Source organism: Amblyomma maculatum, chromosome 10 (assembly GCF_055883805.1).
Source record: "Amblyomma maculatum isolate TAMU_Amacu chromosome 10, ASM5588380v1, whole genome shotgun sequence".
In the NCBI taxonomy this organism is placed as follows: domain Eukaryota; kingdom Metazoa; phylum Arthropoda; class Arachnida; order Ixodida; family Ixodidae; genus Amblyomma; species Amblyomma maculatum.
Window position 1 is genome coordinate 58,684,069 of NC_139353.1, and position 15,448 is coordinate 58,699,516.

A 15,448-nucleotide genomic window follows, 5' to 3' on the forward strand; every position below is an offset into this window, starting at 1 on the left:
CTTGAAAACGTCACACGGCAAACGGCCGAGGGTGATGCGGTCGTCTTTGGGAACGGCACGCTTTCCAGTGCGTGGTGCGGAGTTCGATATATCGAACAACCGGTGAAACTGAATTCGATATATGACGCGGCTTTCCTATACTTTCACATGGGATTTTCAAGGGGATATTCCGTGAGTTCAATATAACCGAAATTCTATATATCTGGGTTCGATATATCCGGGTTCGACTGTACTGTGATTGCTGTTGCTCATCCATGTGTCCCATGGTCACTGTGCAGATGTTTGAGGGCAAGGAGCTCCGGCTGAAGCAGGAGTACTTCATGGTGGCCGCTACTATGCAAGACATCCTGCGCCGCTACAAGTCATCCAAGTTTGGCAAAACAACGGCCGTCCGCACCCAGATGGACCAAATCCCGGAGAAGGTGGCTATCCAGCTCAACGACACGCACCCGGCGCTCGCTATCCCCGAGCTCATCCGCATCCTCGTCGACATCGAGGGCGTCGATTTCGAGAAGGTGCCAGGATTCTCTTTAGTCATTCAAGGAGGAGATGCATAGTCATAAGTACTGAATATGTATTGCATTATTTATGGAAGATGCGAGAGTTATAATAATCAGCTTAAACTTGTCAAGTTTGTCATTATCAAGTTTCGCGATCTTGCTTGTCTGAAACTTCCTAAGGAAATGTTGCGTTATTGTGTGTTGTTTGGTTTAACCATAAATGATAGTTCCATTTAATGAACTGCATTGCTCTAGCTCTTATATTTTTTTATTATTACTTTTTTTTTTTTTTTTGTTCTTTAACAGTGGTGCTGCTCTTGCCTTCTATCACTTTGTTAAACCAAACTCGGCTCTCTCTACTCGGCTTTCTTTGTCTCCAAGACAGCTGTCTTTTTGCATTCTTTTTTGCGTGCTGAACGCATCGTGAATGTGATTTATTTTGTTTCCATCATAATAAATTGGCTCGAAATTTATCATTTCACAGTGCTGCTTTTTGTCCTGGCCATGTCTGAACAGGTGTCCAGTTTTCTTATTATTCTATGCCTTCTTCTGCTAGGCTGTGGACCTGACGACTCGGACATGTGCCTACACCAACCACACAGTGCTGCCCGAAGCCCTGGAGCGCTGGCCATGCGCCATGCTGCAAAACCTGCTTCCGCGCCACCTGCAGATCATCTACGACGTCAATGCCCGCTTCCTGGGCGAGGTGGCCAAGAAGTTTCCTGGGGACAACGACCGCCTCCGGCGCATGTCAATGGTCGAGGAAGAGGGCGAGAAGCGCATCAACATGGCCCACCTGGCCATCGTGTGCTCGCACAAGATCAACGGCGTGGCCCGCATTCACTCGGATATCCTCAAGAAGGACCTGTTCCGTGACTTCTACGAGATGTATCCCGAGCGCTTCCTCAACAAGACCAACGGCATTACGCCCCGTCGTTGGCTGCTCCTGTGCAACCCGAGCCTAGCTGACCTGATCGCCGACAAGATTGGCGAGGACTGGATTGTCCACCTGGACCAGCTGACCAAGCTGAAGCCACTGGTGAACGACAAGGCATTCTTGCGCGACCTTCAGAAGGTCAAGCAGGAGAACAAGATGCGCCTGTGCGAGTACCTGAACAAGCTGACGGGCCTCAAGTTGAACCCGTCCTCCATGTTCGACATGCAAGTGAAGCGCATCCACGAGTACAAGCGGCAGTTGCTCAACTGCCTGCACATCATCACCCTGTACAACCGCATCAAGGCCGACCCTAGTGCCCCCTTTGTGCCACGAACCATCATGATTGGCGGAAAGGTGCGCATCATCTGGATTTGTTATGATCTTTTAATGTTTCAATTTTTGGAAGCAAAAATATATTTGTGGGTGTAGAAATGCATCAGCAAGTTTTATTGTTGTAGTTTTCCAGCACTAACTGTCCAGCTCAAATATATTGGACATAGTTCATTTTTGGGGTACTATATCGTACACATAAATTATCACTTTAGAAATCGTGTAAAAGTATAAGGAAGTTGCGCAATGTGTCGAACTTCGGTCTCGCCGATTGTTTGCATTTATCGAATAGAATAGCATGCGTTTGATAGTGACACCTAACAGCACTCTTTGATCCTTCATCATGCGAAGTTGAGTCAGCTGTGCGGCTTTGCACATCTGCCATCCGTTCTTGCATTGTTAAACGGCACGACGAGGTTAAGCTCGAATACGCTTGAGTGTGGCCTTCGATCTCCGATCTCTTGTACTAGGCATTGAGGAAAAAAAAGCTTTAGATTAATTTTAATGAGCTAATTTTCTACTTTTAGTGTAATGGTAGTAGGATTAGACACTTTGAGATCAGCAGTGCCTAGTTTTAAAGCACCATCCACCATGACGTCTCGACGCAAAAGCACATCACTCTTATCTAGTGCCACTTCTTATATACAGGGTGCTCCAAATTATTCAACACGCATTTTTCTTTCAAAAGCTATGAAAGGCTTCCGGTGTGGCCATTTCAAGTGGATTTATGACAAGGCAGACATTGCATGTTATAGAACCTAATGGTCAGATAACTGATGTTCACAAACAGACTTTTCAATTAATAATTTTAATAAATAATGTTATAATATTGCAAAATTGGTTTCTCAACATCAAACGTAAGTCCCCCTTTTCAAGCTTTATTAACCAATATTGACTCGGAATATTGAGATTCAATAATACACATCAGAAAGCTCATTGGGTTGGATTTCACGCATTGCACATTTAAAAATGGCATTGTTTGAATTTATAGATAAGTGCAAAGTACAATTTGTGTGTTTGATGATGTAGCAGTTAAGATTATTTTGGCAACAGTGCCATATATGCAGCAACATTATTTTAAGGTCGTTCAATGTTCACGGCCTTCAATTTCACATTATAACAGGGCCCCTTAAAATCAGTAATAAAAATTTGGTGTGTTAATCATCTAACATTATTCTCTCTAATCTACATAATGTCTGCTGTGTTGTATAATACAGATGAAGTGGCCACACCAACGTATCTTATAGCTTTTGAAAGAAAAATACGTATTGAACAATTTGAACTACACTGTATATAGAATCATTGATATATGGAACTATTTTATGATTTGTTTCAAATGTGATAATCTGAGATTGTCTGTGCTCTCAAATTTTTGTAAATACCATTATGTTTCCTCTTTTTCCAGTCGTTCCTTTCCTGAAGTTCAAAAGCAAAATAAATGTATTATGCATGCTGACATAATTGAAACCAACGTGGAATGCATTACAACTGCATGCTGAAGACTTTTGAACATGTACAGCAGCACTGATATTAATTAGTGCTTAATTTATACATAGATGCCTGATGCAAGTCCATGATGATAGCTTGCCAATCTTTTCGCGCACCTCCGCTTTTGATGTCAAGCAAATGCAGGAATTACTGCAGGAAGCTCTGGGTTTAGCTTTGCTGAGAAAAAGAAATGCTCAGCAGTTGAGCTTGTCTTTGAATTGGCACGCAACTAATATTCAGTTTCTTGTCAGGAGGCAAAGTTGTGCGTAATCTCCTTTGTGTCCTTTGAAGCGGCATGTACTGGAGTGGAATGCTGAGTGGCTCGTCCAACGCTTGGAAATTGCAGGCAGCCCCTGGCTACCACATAGCAAAGCAGATCATCAAGCTGATCATTGCAGTGGGCAATGTGGTGAACCACGACCCCGTGGTGGGCGACAAGCTTAAGGTTCTCTTCCTGGAGAACTACCGTGTCAGCCTGGCCGAGAAGATCATTCCGGCCGCTGACCTCAGTGAGCAGATCTCCACGGCTGGCACGGAGGCCTCAGGCACTGGGAACATGAAGTTCATGGTCTGTATGTCAGATGTTCTTTAATTTTCGTCCTGTGTGGAACCATTTGTTATAAGTAGACATCCCAACCTTCCCATCTAGACTGTAATCGTTTTCCGCATGAAATGTCATAGTAAGGTTACGAGCCATTGTTAGTTGCATGACCAGTCACGTGACCAAGCACTCATTGGTGGAATGACCCATAAGGTCATGTCATCGGTTATTCGGCATCTCCCTTGCACACGCAGCCGATGCTGAAACTTGGAGTCACATTACGGGAATGCCCTTTCATGTTCTTCACGTACAGCTCTTGGTAAGAAATGCTGTTAGTGTGGGCTGGCTTGATGTATGGTAATGTGCGACAGTGCTGAAGCACGTGTGAAAACTACTGTTCGACGTGAGGACTCATGCAGTGAGATTTTCTGCTGTTCCAAGACCTTGGTTAAGACGATAATGAAGCTCAATGCCGGTATATACAGTATATGCTTTCTGGCATGTTTATTTTGGCTTCCTTCCTTGTGCATTTGTGCAGTTAATTTGCTTGTGCTAGTGAAAATAGGGGTGTGTGAATATTGACATTTTCGAGTACGAATAAAATACGAATATAGGGGGGAGAAAAATTAAAAATTAAAAACTAGGAAACTGTTTTTGATATTTTTTCTCTCGCTAATTTGGCCTCTTAATTGTCCTAAGAATGGGTGTGAAAATCATCTGCTTCGTGGTAATTTTAAAGGATGAACACCTGTACAACAGATGTCTGCATTTGAAATCTGACCGATATAACGACTTTTTTTCCTGGCTTTGTCATGTGCTTCGCTTTGCACACACTGCCGGGAAGGTCCCTTCGCAAAAGGGAAGGTCCCTCTTCTCAAAAGGGAAGGTCCCTCTTCTCAAAAGGGAAGGTCCCTCTTCTCAAAAGGGAAGGTCCCTCTTTGCAAAAGGGAACCTCTTCGCAAAAGAGAAGGTCCCTCTTCACAAAACGACTCCATCGCATTCTGAGGATTCTTCACTGCACGGCCCACGCGATCGTGCATTGCGGCGAAGCACGCAGTGCAGTTACTATATCTGCAGGCAATCCGAAAATTTTTGATGTGTTTAGTAATTTTGGAATATTTGGAAATCCCGAATATCAGTTTTTTCAAATGTGAATTGAATAACAAATATATTCGACTCATATTCGAAGTTCTTGAATATTTGCACGCCTCTAGTTAAAACACATAGGCTAATCTATATATGTGAGTTTAGTGTTTAGTGTGGTTGCAAAGAACAGTAGCGGGCAATATTTTTGGACTACAGTAACTCAGACACGCAATATTTCAGACTTCATTCAGGAACAGTTGTGTGCTCTCTCATAGGAATGTGTGCATAATTACTACAGACTCTTTTTTTGCTCTATGTAGTCCAGAAGTTAGACTTATTAGTCTAAAGTAGGCATAAGGTATTCAGTGTGTGAAGAATATTTTTCTTTTGAAAGCACGCATTTTTCGGCACGATATAGATACGAGAGGGCATTACTGTCACATCCAACGTCTTCAATGTGATCTTTGTGAAAGGGGCCATCTTAAATTTAAATTTAATGATTTGTACAGACTGGCTGTGGCAGTAATGATGTGCTCTCTGTTGTCGTCGAGGTGGCCTACAAAGAGTGAGTGATCATGTTGAAAATGAAACGGGCACAGCTTGCGCTGTGTCCTCATCGATGCCACCCGCAGAGCTATGGTGGGAGGAAAGGGGAGAGGTGGACTGGAGGTGCTCATTTTGCCCGCTTTCTGCCCTTGGGTTTCATCTGTGGTCTTTGTGACCATTGTTCTTAGTGGAAATATAGATGTTTTTGCTTCGCGTACACTCATTCGGGGCATGACAGCTACATCACACTGTTTGGTATCATGATTTGAGGTCATGCAGACATAACAGAAGCATGACTCTTGCTCAGGTACAGTCTAATACAGTCAAACCCACTTATAACAATATTGAAGTGCCATGGAAATATCATTTTTATAACTAGATAAAACAAAAACAAAGAAAACAGAAAACAACGAAAACATTATAAACCACACATTTAATGAGGACAAGGTAGCTTACACCTTCTTTAACGGGAAGAAACCCGTTGCGTAAGCATTGTCTGTTTCACGACAATCTGGCCGACATCTTTCCGCAGGGCATCCAACTGCTGAACATAGTGCAGTGGAAGGTTCTTAGCAAAAACAAAATCCCGCAGGAAGTCAATCGTTCTCAAAGCCTTCTGGTGAGACTCAACCTGCACAGATTCCGGTTCATCGTCGTTGTCGCTACTGTCACCGTCCTCCGCGCCAGTGACTGCTGCGATGATAGCCTCGTCTGTCAGCTCATCTGTTGCGACTGTATCGTAGGCATGTAAAATTTCTCAAGTCCTGATGCGTCATAGTCACTACCGCTCATTGTAGACCAAAGTTCGGTCATCGCTGTGTCAGCAGGAGCTTCGCGACCTTCCGTGTCACTGGCATCCCCATCGAAGCATGAAGCATTTCGTGAGGGTGGAGGAGGAGCTTACTTCTTCCCATGCTCAAAAAATAAACTGCACTGCCATCTGGAGCGAGATCTTCAAGTCTGGCGCCGGTCAGCGTTCTCAGACAGAAATGTCGAGGCTCAGTGCGAGCCTGTTCAAAACATATTGGCAATGCAGTGCCTTGAAGCAAGCAATGCAGTGCCTGCATCCATAGGCTGCAAGCCTGCAGTGATGTTATGTGGGAGGAAAAAAAAATTCCACATGCGAGAGCTTCTGAGCTGTTTGGTGCGCAGTGCAATTGTCGAGCACCAATGTCACCTTCGCGCTGCATCCGCTGATCAAACTTGACCAGCCACAAGCGCAAAAGTTTGCTTGTCATTCATGCTTTTCCATTATGACGGTAGCGAATCGGGATCCTCGCGGCACCACGAAAACAGCAGGGATTCTTGGGTTTCCCTATGACAGTCGGGGCATTTGTCGTTGCCGTTAATGTTGGCACACAAGAAAACGGTCATGCACAATTTGGATTGCTTGCTGTCCTTACAGGGATCGCCTTTGACAGCGTGCGCTTTTGAGGGTAGCATCTGGAAAAACAGCCTAGTCTCGTCCCCATTGTACAAGTCCCGGTGCGTGCATGCTTCTTGGATGCAGGCCAGTGTTTCCTCAAGCCACTTCTGCCTGGTGTCCACATCGAGCGATCCTGCCTTACCCATGACTGCCTTGTAGACGATTCTGTGTCTCTCCTTGAACCATTGAATCCATCACCAGGCTAGAAATCGGTGTTGCACAGGAGGTATGCGAATTGCTTCGCCTTCTCTGCTAAATCTGGCCACAAATCAGCAGGTTCGCTGCACGGACATTCAAGAACCACTGGTAGAGCACCTGTTCTAAGTCTTTCTGGGCCCTGTGTCGAATCTGTTTCCGGCCATAGTTCATTGCATGGGCAGCACTGGCACTGCTTTCATTCTCAATCTCGAGCGCATTGCAGATGATTGTCGATACTGTCGGTTGCGTCAGGCCGTACTTGCGCACAAAGTTGCACACTTTTATGCCGTCCTTGTGCTCATGTACAATGTTCCACTTATCTTCTAGCGGCATTGCCATTTGCTTCCTCTTCTGCGCCGTTTGTGTCGTGTTTCCTGAATTTCTGTTCACGGAAAATCCAGGGCCAGCAAGATCATGGCAATGATGATTAGAAAGGCACAACACTGCTGCACGTCTGCCACAAAACATGTGTAGCCACGAAACGGGGGCCTGGAGAAAGCAAATAGGGGAGGATAGTGCAGCACACCACGGTCAGCGCATCCTCAGAATGGACTGCTCCACCGTGCAGAGGCAGTACCCTAGGTCACGGGTGGTCTCGAGGGGGAGTGCTCAAAGCTCTCCAGTTCAGAAAAGTTGCACCTAGCCACGCCTTACACCTTCCCTCCTCCTCCGCGTGAGGAAGTGCTCCGTCCTCTCCCGCATCTGTGCGGCATGCAAGCTTTCCCGGCGCACCCAATCAAAGCATTTGCATTGGCTCGACACGCTCTGTCCCGATTTCTTTTCCTTTTTTTTATTGTTGCATCAACGTCGGTGTCTTCGCATACACGCGTGCTTTTATGGTCATCGCATTTCCCCGCTTTTATTGACATTTAGTGACCATATTTGGTCATTGTAACCGATAATGTAACATGACACCATTGGAATAAGCCGTTTATTTTACTATAGATCACATGGCAAACCTGACTGTGCAGTGGCTGCCCATTTCTATATCCGATGTATTGTTAAAACAGGTATCGTTATAAGTGAGTTTGACTGTAGTAGAGTTATAGCACATCCACTGCAATTACAATGATGCAGGTATGCATATGCATATCACTTTGAGGGCACCACTTGTTTGCCTGCAGCACGCACCTGTGCCACTTCGGAACCGATCAATGCGTGTGCAAGTGAAACATCATAACAGATCAATGGTAACGCTAAAAGCAGGGCAGCAATGTTTTTCGCAGAGATGTGGCTTTATATGACGTATGTTTTGGACTGCTCCATCATTTGAACTACCATCCAAGTCCTGCCGAGTGAAATAAATGGTTGATGTGTCTTTAGCTCAACAATAGCACTAGGATAGCTTAAACACAAGATTAAGCGTTTATGATGTTTTTGCGATGTTCCAGTCGGTCCTCTTATGACGCAAGGTGATCTCATTTTCTTTGCCACAGCTGAACGGGGCGCTGACCATTGGCACACTGGACGGTGCCAACGTCGAGATGCGAGAAGAGATGGGGCCCGAGAACATCTTCATCTTTGGCATGAATGAAGAAGAGGTTGAGGCTCTCAAGAAGCGAGGGTGAGCTCCGAGTCTCCTGTTGTTAGAAAACCGGTGTTGCCTGCAGCACTTAGTTCACGGACTCACGGATACAGTTAGCAGTGCATGGACGAGGACAGCAGGGAGCTGTGCACAAATGCAGTGTTATGGTTTATATAGTGAGATGGTTTATATAGTGAGAACTCTAACAGTCCTATTAAGCCAGACTTTATCACTTCGGTTTTATAAACTTCAAGCACACATAAAAGTGCTCCCGTGGTTTCAGCCTCAGCACAGTTTGATCACCTTCGAACTTCAGTCATTGAGGGTAGGTATAGCGTTAATTGGAAGGAGTCCAGTTGTTTCACCAGCAGGAATGCTTTGGATTGAGAAGCTGCACCATTGTAGGCTAATACCACAGGTGGTGTCGTTCTTGCCTTCACCAAAGGCCAAATTTTGAGGAAATGCTTGGTACATACAGGTGTTCATCTACAAAGGTTCGTCTTGTGTGGCACCCCTTGTTTTCGCTCGTTACGCTCTGCGTCATCACGAACTGCTTCTTTTCAGCTACAATGCCTGGGACTACTATAACAAGTTGCCGGAGGCCAAGAAGGCCATTGACCAGATCAACAGCGGATTCTTCAGCCCATCCAATCCCAACCTGTTCCATGACCTCACAAACGTGCTGCTCAACCATGACAGGTAGGCCATTGACCAGTCTGCACATGCAACTGTTGCATATGCGATTTGCTAAAGAAGGATTTTGATTGAGGAGAGAATATTGAAATCTTTAATTGAGACACCCTAATTCCTGCAACTTTTTAAATTGTTGTTTTAAGGATTGCCCTGTTGTTGTTGCTTTTCATTTGTCAGTGACTGTGCAGCTGCAAGCATTATGCAAGGGAGCTCTCAGTTTAAAGCCTTGTGCTTAATTTGTCATAATTAGGCTTATCTGACTTTCAGCTGTACCAAATGCCTTGAAGTGCAGCTCGAGATAGCATCCTGAAATGCCATTGTGGCATGCATACTACCTGTGCAGTAGCGGCTGCAACAGTTATGCTAAATCCACCATCAAGGATGTAACGCACAGATAGCGTTTTGTGAGAGCCATAGGCATTGTGCTCAGTTCTGCACATGTGAGGGATGCCAGAGCCACTTATGGAGAGTCAGAGCAGTGGACGAATGTTCCTGGGACATTTGTCCTGACTTGGGATATTTTTGCAGAGAGCAGAACCTTGTTAAACCAGGAGGATAAAGAAAGATTGAGAGAAAGCGACACTTCTTGATAATATTAACCTGCCGTGGTGGCTCAGTGGTTAGAGCGCTCAACTATTGAATCCAAGGAGGCTGGCTTAATCTTGGCCGCAGCGGCCACTTTTCGACGAAGGCGAAAAGAAAGGTACCCATGTACTGTGCGATCTCAGTGCACGCTGAAGAACCCCAGGTGGCCTCCACTACAGAGTCTCTCGTAGCTTGAGTTGCTTTGGGATGTTAAAACCTTACAAAACTAGATCTTGGGAATTAGTACCTGCACCACCAGGCGTGTTCTTCACTACCCATGACTAGATCATTGCTCTCACATTATTCAGTTGATGGGAAATACCGTCACAGTAAAAGAGCAATTCTGTGTGCTGCCATGATGTAAGAATGTGAAGCATGAGGCGCCGGGCACCATGTCCAGTTGGCCAAACACATTCTTAAGCCTAGTCTCATATGCACAAGCCAAGTAACCGGCTGTTATTTCATTTTCACTCTTCATTGCATTACACAGCACATAGAGTGGTGCACCGCTCTTGATGGATGAGCAGTTTTGTGGTGCCCGCTATTGACAATTATTATTACAAAGGACAGTCTGAACCTTTTCTCTGTTTTGCCAAAGAATTTGAAAAATTGAGGACATCATAATAAATGACCTGACATCTAAAATGTTTTATGCAGTGTAAATAAAAAGGTAACCTGGGATGTGTTAACGTGCCCCAAAGAGTAACGTGTTTGTCTGGCATGCCTTCTAGCTTCCACTGACGTGTGCCGTATTTCCCTTCAGTGGCCTTCTGACATAAACGCATGCACTTAAGGGCGCCCCTCCGATGCATGCAGGTTTTTCTTGCTGGCCGACTTTGAGGCGTACATCAAGTGCCAGGAGCGGGTGTCCGCCATGTACACAAATCAGGAGGAGTGGACCAAGATGGCGCTGCTCAACATTGCCTCCTCGGGCAAGTTTTCGAGCGACCGCACCATCTGTGAATACGCCCGCGAGATCTGGGGCGTCGAGCCCACCTGGGAGAAGCTGCCGGCACCCCACGAGATCAAAGGCGACGAGGAACAGAAAAAGTAAGACCAGCAAGCGACAGAGACGGCAAAGCTGTGTGCGCGTGCCGGCAGACACCACCGCCCACCACCTGCAAGCGTCAAGCTGCCTGGCGCCACCTTCATCACCAACGATGGCTGTCGTTGGACTGTCCTACCTGTCACCTCACTTGCTGCATCAGCAGGTTGCGACTGCGTTTTGTAGAAGTGAGGAAGAGAAGTGGAAGCCATTCACTGAAGGAGTCGCTCTTGTTGCCTTTTCTTTTGCAGCGTTGTTCAATTTAGCCCAGTGTTCGTTGCAGTGGTGATACTTTTCACATGAAAGTGCCATTTATGTAAGAGCGATCAGATGGGGCTCGTAACTGTAATCGATTGAAAACTGTATGTGGTGAACCACATATGCAGAAGTGCTATGTTGTCTGCAACCATTTCTTCAACTAGAAGCCAAAGGTGTTGCGTAAGGTATTCCTAACTGCTGAGAGGAGGCCGTTCGAAATTAACGTAATGAAAATTTATTGCAATTTCTTAAATATTTTAGCAAAATTCAAGAGTTGTCATCGCTCATCGACAAACCCTTGTGATGTGATGCTGCCTTGCTCTTGGTAGCATGAAGAATAAGTTGCACTGCAGTGTCCCATGCATTTCTCATGGACTGGCTTGACTTGGCTAAGTGCAGCATGAAATCTCTGCAAGCCAGAAAGATCACGGCAACATTGTTAGTAAATCGCTCTTGGAAGCAATGTGCCATACGGTTAACAATAATGAGAGCTGTTTAGCATCCACTTTTAAGTAGCCTAGATATTGGTTGAAAAAAAAAAAAAAAAAGAACTGCGTAACATCTATAGAGTTTGTGTACAAGCTCTAGTCTTAGCTTTGGGCTAACTTAACAGTGAGTTTTGTTAGCCTGAGGAAAGAAATGGGATATTCTGTTCGTGTTTGAGTGGTGTGCAAAATGCTATGCAAAGATGTTTCAAGCAGTCAGTAGACATTATGGAGCTAAGGAATTAACACAATGCAAAACTTGCACAATAAATGTTAATTTCTTTTAAGAGATTCTGTGCATTTTGCTAGCAACTGCAGCAGAGAAAAAAATGTTGCAATGCATAAGCTTGGTTCCAGTCTGGTACAGTGCATTTGTGCATATTGCCATTAACACCTGTCATTACTATGAAAACGCAGGCTTATTAAGTGCCAGCTATGTTTCATTTTTTGAGTGAGATGCATCTGTAAAAATGTGTGACAGAAAAAAAGCCTGTTGCAATGGCAAGTCTTTAATAACCTGCATTTTTGGAGCCAGCATTGTCTATATTTGTATATCCCACTGATCAATATACTGATCAAATTGTGCATCTCTTCGGAGACTCTTGTGAGCACTTGTTGAAGTGTGCCATTTATGAGATTAAAATTTTGGAAGAGCGGGAAATGGTTTGCAGCATTATATAAATTGCCTGATCAGTTTACAATTAGTATGGGTTTTCATGAAATGGAAATGGGAAAGGGATACAGCCTTTCAGGCCTAGCCTCAACACTGGATCGGGAGTTTTATGAATATCTGAGTGTCAGACTGCTGAATAAGCATGGTGCATTGTTGAACGCGACACTGTAGTCTCCTCAGAAACGGGTCAGTTTAGGAGCCCCAATCTGTGCCAAGGATCTTCGATTAGTGGGCGGAGGTGTCTGGTTGCCATTCACATAGCCTTGCTGATAATGACACCCCTTATCATTAGCTTCGCTCGCCGGTTACGCATCCTTGATCATCGATGAAGGAAGTGTAACCATGCTTGATGTGAGGGGTCTCATCTGTCTTGCTGCATACTGCAAACTGCCCATGTGATCCCAGTCGTGCTTACCTCTATGTCCTTTAAGAAAACCATTTCTTACATATATTTTCTGCCGTCGTAACTCCCGCAAGCTTAACACCTCACTCATTTTCATTTTTTTAAATATAATTTTCCCATTTTGCTTTCCCTTCTTATTATTTAAGTCCTGTTATTTTCCAAGTTCTTTTGCATTGTTTTGTTGTGCCACCTGTGTGGAGTGTTCTCATTTTTTTTTGTTGCGCGTTTTCCTGTATCCATTATGTAGGTAGCAATAAATTTTTCTCAAGGTCTTTCGCCGTAGCCTATGATACCGCCAGAAAAAAAAACTGTTGAGAGTGTGCAGCCACAGCCCCCAGACGGTTCCCCCTCATTCCCCCATGGCTCGGAACGGGTGCTTCTCTTTCCTCCAGAGCAGCCATGGTAACAGAAAAGTGTGACTGGAAAAGTGAAAAAGAAAAAAATGAAAAGTTGTTGGTTGGTGTTGTTTGGTGCAAACGTTGCAAGCATTTCTTTTCTTTATTTTTCTGTAAGAGCACGTCTTGTAGCCGCTGCGATGCATTGTAGTCATGTTGAATGTGGCGGTTGCATGAGTGTCTATTATATAACGATTAAAGATACGTTTGAAAACCTTGAATCGAGGCTTCGGTGAATTCTTGTTGCACGCTACACATGAAATGCTCCTTTTCAAAAGCCAACGAGGGGCTGGTGCATTGTGTGACTTGCAAACAAGTTGCTTGGACTGTGCTGTTGTCACTCAATATGTAGTCTTCATGTATGCAAATGGATTTTTTCCAGCTGGTAGGAAGAGCATCTGCTGCACAAATTGCTAACCAAACAACTCGTATACAGCAACCATTGAGATAAATCAAATTTGGTAACCTTCGGTAGCCAAGCACTCCCTATGTTCAACTCTGCACTGCCATTAAGTGCCCAAAACCATGCGGTCGACCCATTTTCATGCGTCAAAATTGTGACCAGTTATGAGAATACAAACTTTTAAAGGCATGGCATGCCATTCGATATACTGAATGACTGACGAAATTTCAGTTCTAGTTCAGCATATTGAGTGACTTTCCAATGCAGTATTTCTGAGGGGATAAACAGTATTCAATATGGGCTCAATAATATTCAAACTATCTGGGTTCAATATATCTGGGCTTGACTGTAATTCAGGGCCTGTAATCCTATTTGCACTGCTTTTGTGCACACAATGAACACTACAAAGCAGTACATAGCAACACATGGGAGATATGTGGACACATTGCTGCCCTGAGAAAACTTATTTCACTGTAGATATGCGCATGACGTGACCACATTAATATCTTCCATCTGTGGCTCCCTTTCCAAATTACTTTCCCGTGTGTGCCTTTTGCTATTCTCTTATGTCCCTATTACATCACACATCGTCTTAAACATACATAGCGTACAATCATTAACTGCCATATTATGTGAAAGACCACCTTATAGTTATAAAGCCTCACTATAACCAAGTCATTGGACATTCCTACGTGGCCTAGAGGTTGTACGTCCGACTCTGGATCCAAATGTCCTGGTTTCAACTTCCAAGCCACCTATGTAGATGCTGCCGAGTGGACAACCTCAAGGTAATCTCGTTGTGAACATTTGACTTTGAACTGAGACTGAGCATAATTTCTACTGCTGCCATTCTCGAAGGTCATTCAACTGCTCAAGCTGCCAGTTTCATCTCTACCAATTACCACAGCTGCGCTACAAAAAATATTGCCGTGACTGGGTTTAGAGCCTATTCCACAACGAACGGACCAGTTTTCCTGTCCCCTATGTCTGCAGCTAATCGCACCTCATGTAAAGCTGAAACTCTCGCGCTGTGCAGCATCTTTTTCAAGTGTTGTCTTTGTGAAGTTTTGTTTAACCATCTGGGTTAATGCGTTCGGGTGCAATGGATTAACGCTGCACTTTCGAACGCCGAAACAGCAGTTTTAATCCACTTTGCATAACATTTTTTGTTCTGTTCACTTTTTAAGAATTGACAGCGATAAAATAAATTACTAACATATTCCATGGCAGTGTGTTCCCTTTTAAGGTTGCAATATGTGTTTTTGACATGATGTTTTTTTTGCAGCCGTAGAACCAACCGTGAACAAGCCAAAGGGCAGCATCTAGTGCTGAGGTATGAAGAATGTGCTCAAGCTATTTAACTCCGCAATTATTTCCAGTCTTCAGTCGATGGGTGTTACCTTTAGGCTGGTACTTAAGTGCCGGAATCGCCGTTTAACTTGCCGACATACAGCCAGTGAGGAGAAAGAAGTTGTGAGTCCTTACAGTAAAGAAATAGGAATTATGCACAGGAAATGTCTGCAAGCGTAGTTTTGAGCAAGTCCACTAGGTGGCACAACCAGTGGGGAGAAAGAAGTTGCGAGACCTTACAGTTAAGAGATCGGAATTACGCGCGGGCGATGTCCGCAAGCGTAGTTTCGAGCAACTCCACTAGCTGGCGCGACAAAAAAGGCACCATGGCGTAGAGGAAACGACTCTCACTGCCTTCCCTTAGCCATACCAAACAGGCTGCCGAGACCATCACATGAGAAGCCAGACTAGCACATTACCGAGACGCTTGCCAAGTGTGGAAGTGAGCAAAGTTCGAAACGGCAGCAGTGACTGTGGCTGCAGTCAATGGCTTATGTCCATGAAACTTGACTCACTAATTGAACCTTTACATTTTTCACTCACAATGCCCTCTTTGGTGGCACCTGCCTGCCTGCTCTCCT

The 15,448-nt window shown here is 44.6% G+C and overlaps 1 protein-coding gene across 1 annotated transcript in view; it reads left to right on the forward strand.

The window, feature by feature from the left end:
• Glyp (glycogen phosphorylase) overlaps positions 1 to 13,335 on the forward strand; it is a 30,744-nt gene extending 17,409 nt beyond the window's left edge. Inside the window, exons 7-12 of the mRNA XM_084582852.1 lie at positions 279 to 515; positions 1,057 to 1,791; positions 3,602 to 3,823; positions 8,489 to 8,616; positions 9,142 to 9,276; positions 10,672 to 13,335. Of these exons, the coding sequence (XP_084438978.1) occupies positions 279 to 515; positions 1,057 to 1,791; positions 3,602 to 3,823; positions 8,489 to 8,616; positions 9,142 to 9,276; positions 10,672 to 10,909 (1,695 nt within the window). The 3' untranslated portion in view covers positions 10,910 to 13,335. The remainder of the gene's footprint in view (positions 1 to 278; positions 516 to 1,056; positions 1,792 to 3,601; positions 3,824 to 8,488; positions 8,617 to 9,141; positions 9,277 to 10,671) is intronic.
• The last annotated feature ends 2,113 nt before the right edge of the window (positions 13,336 to 15,448 follow it).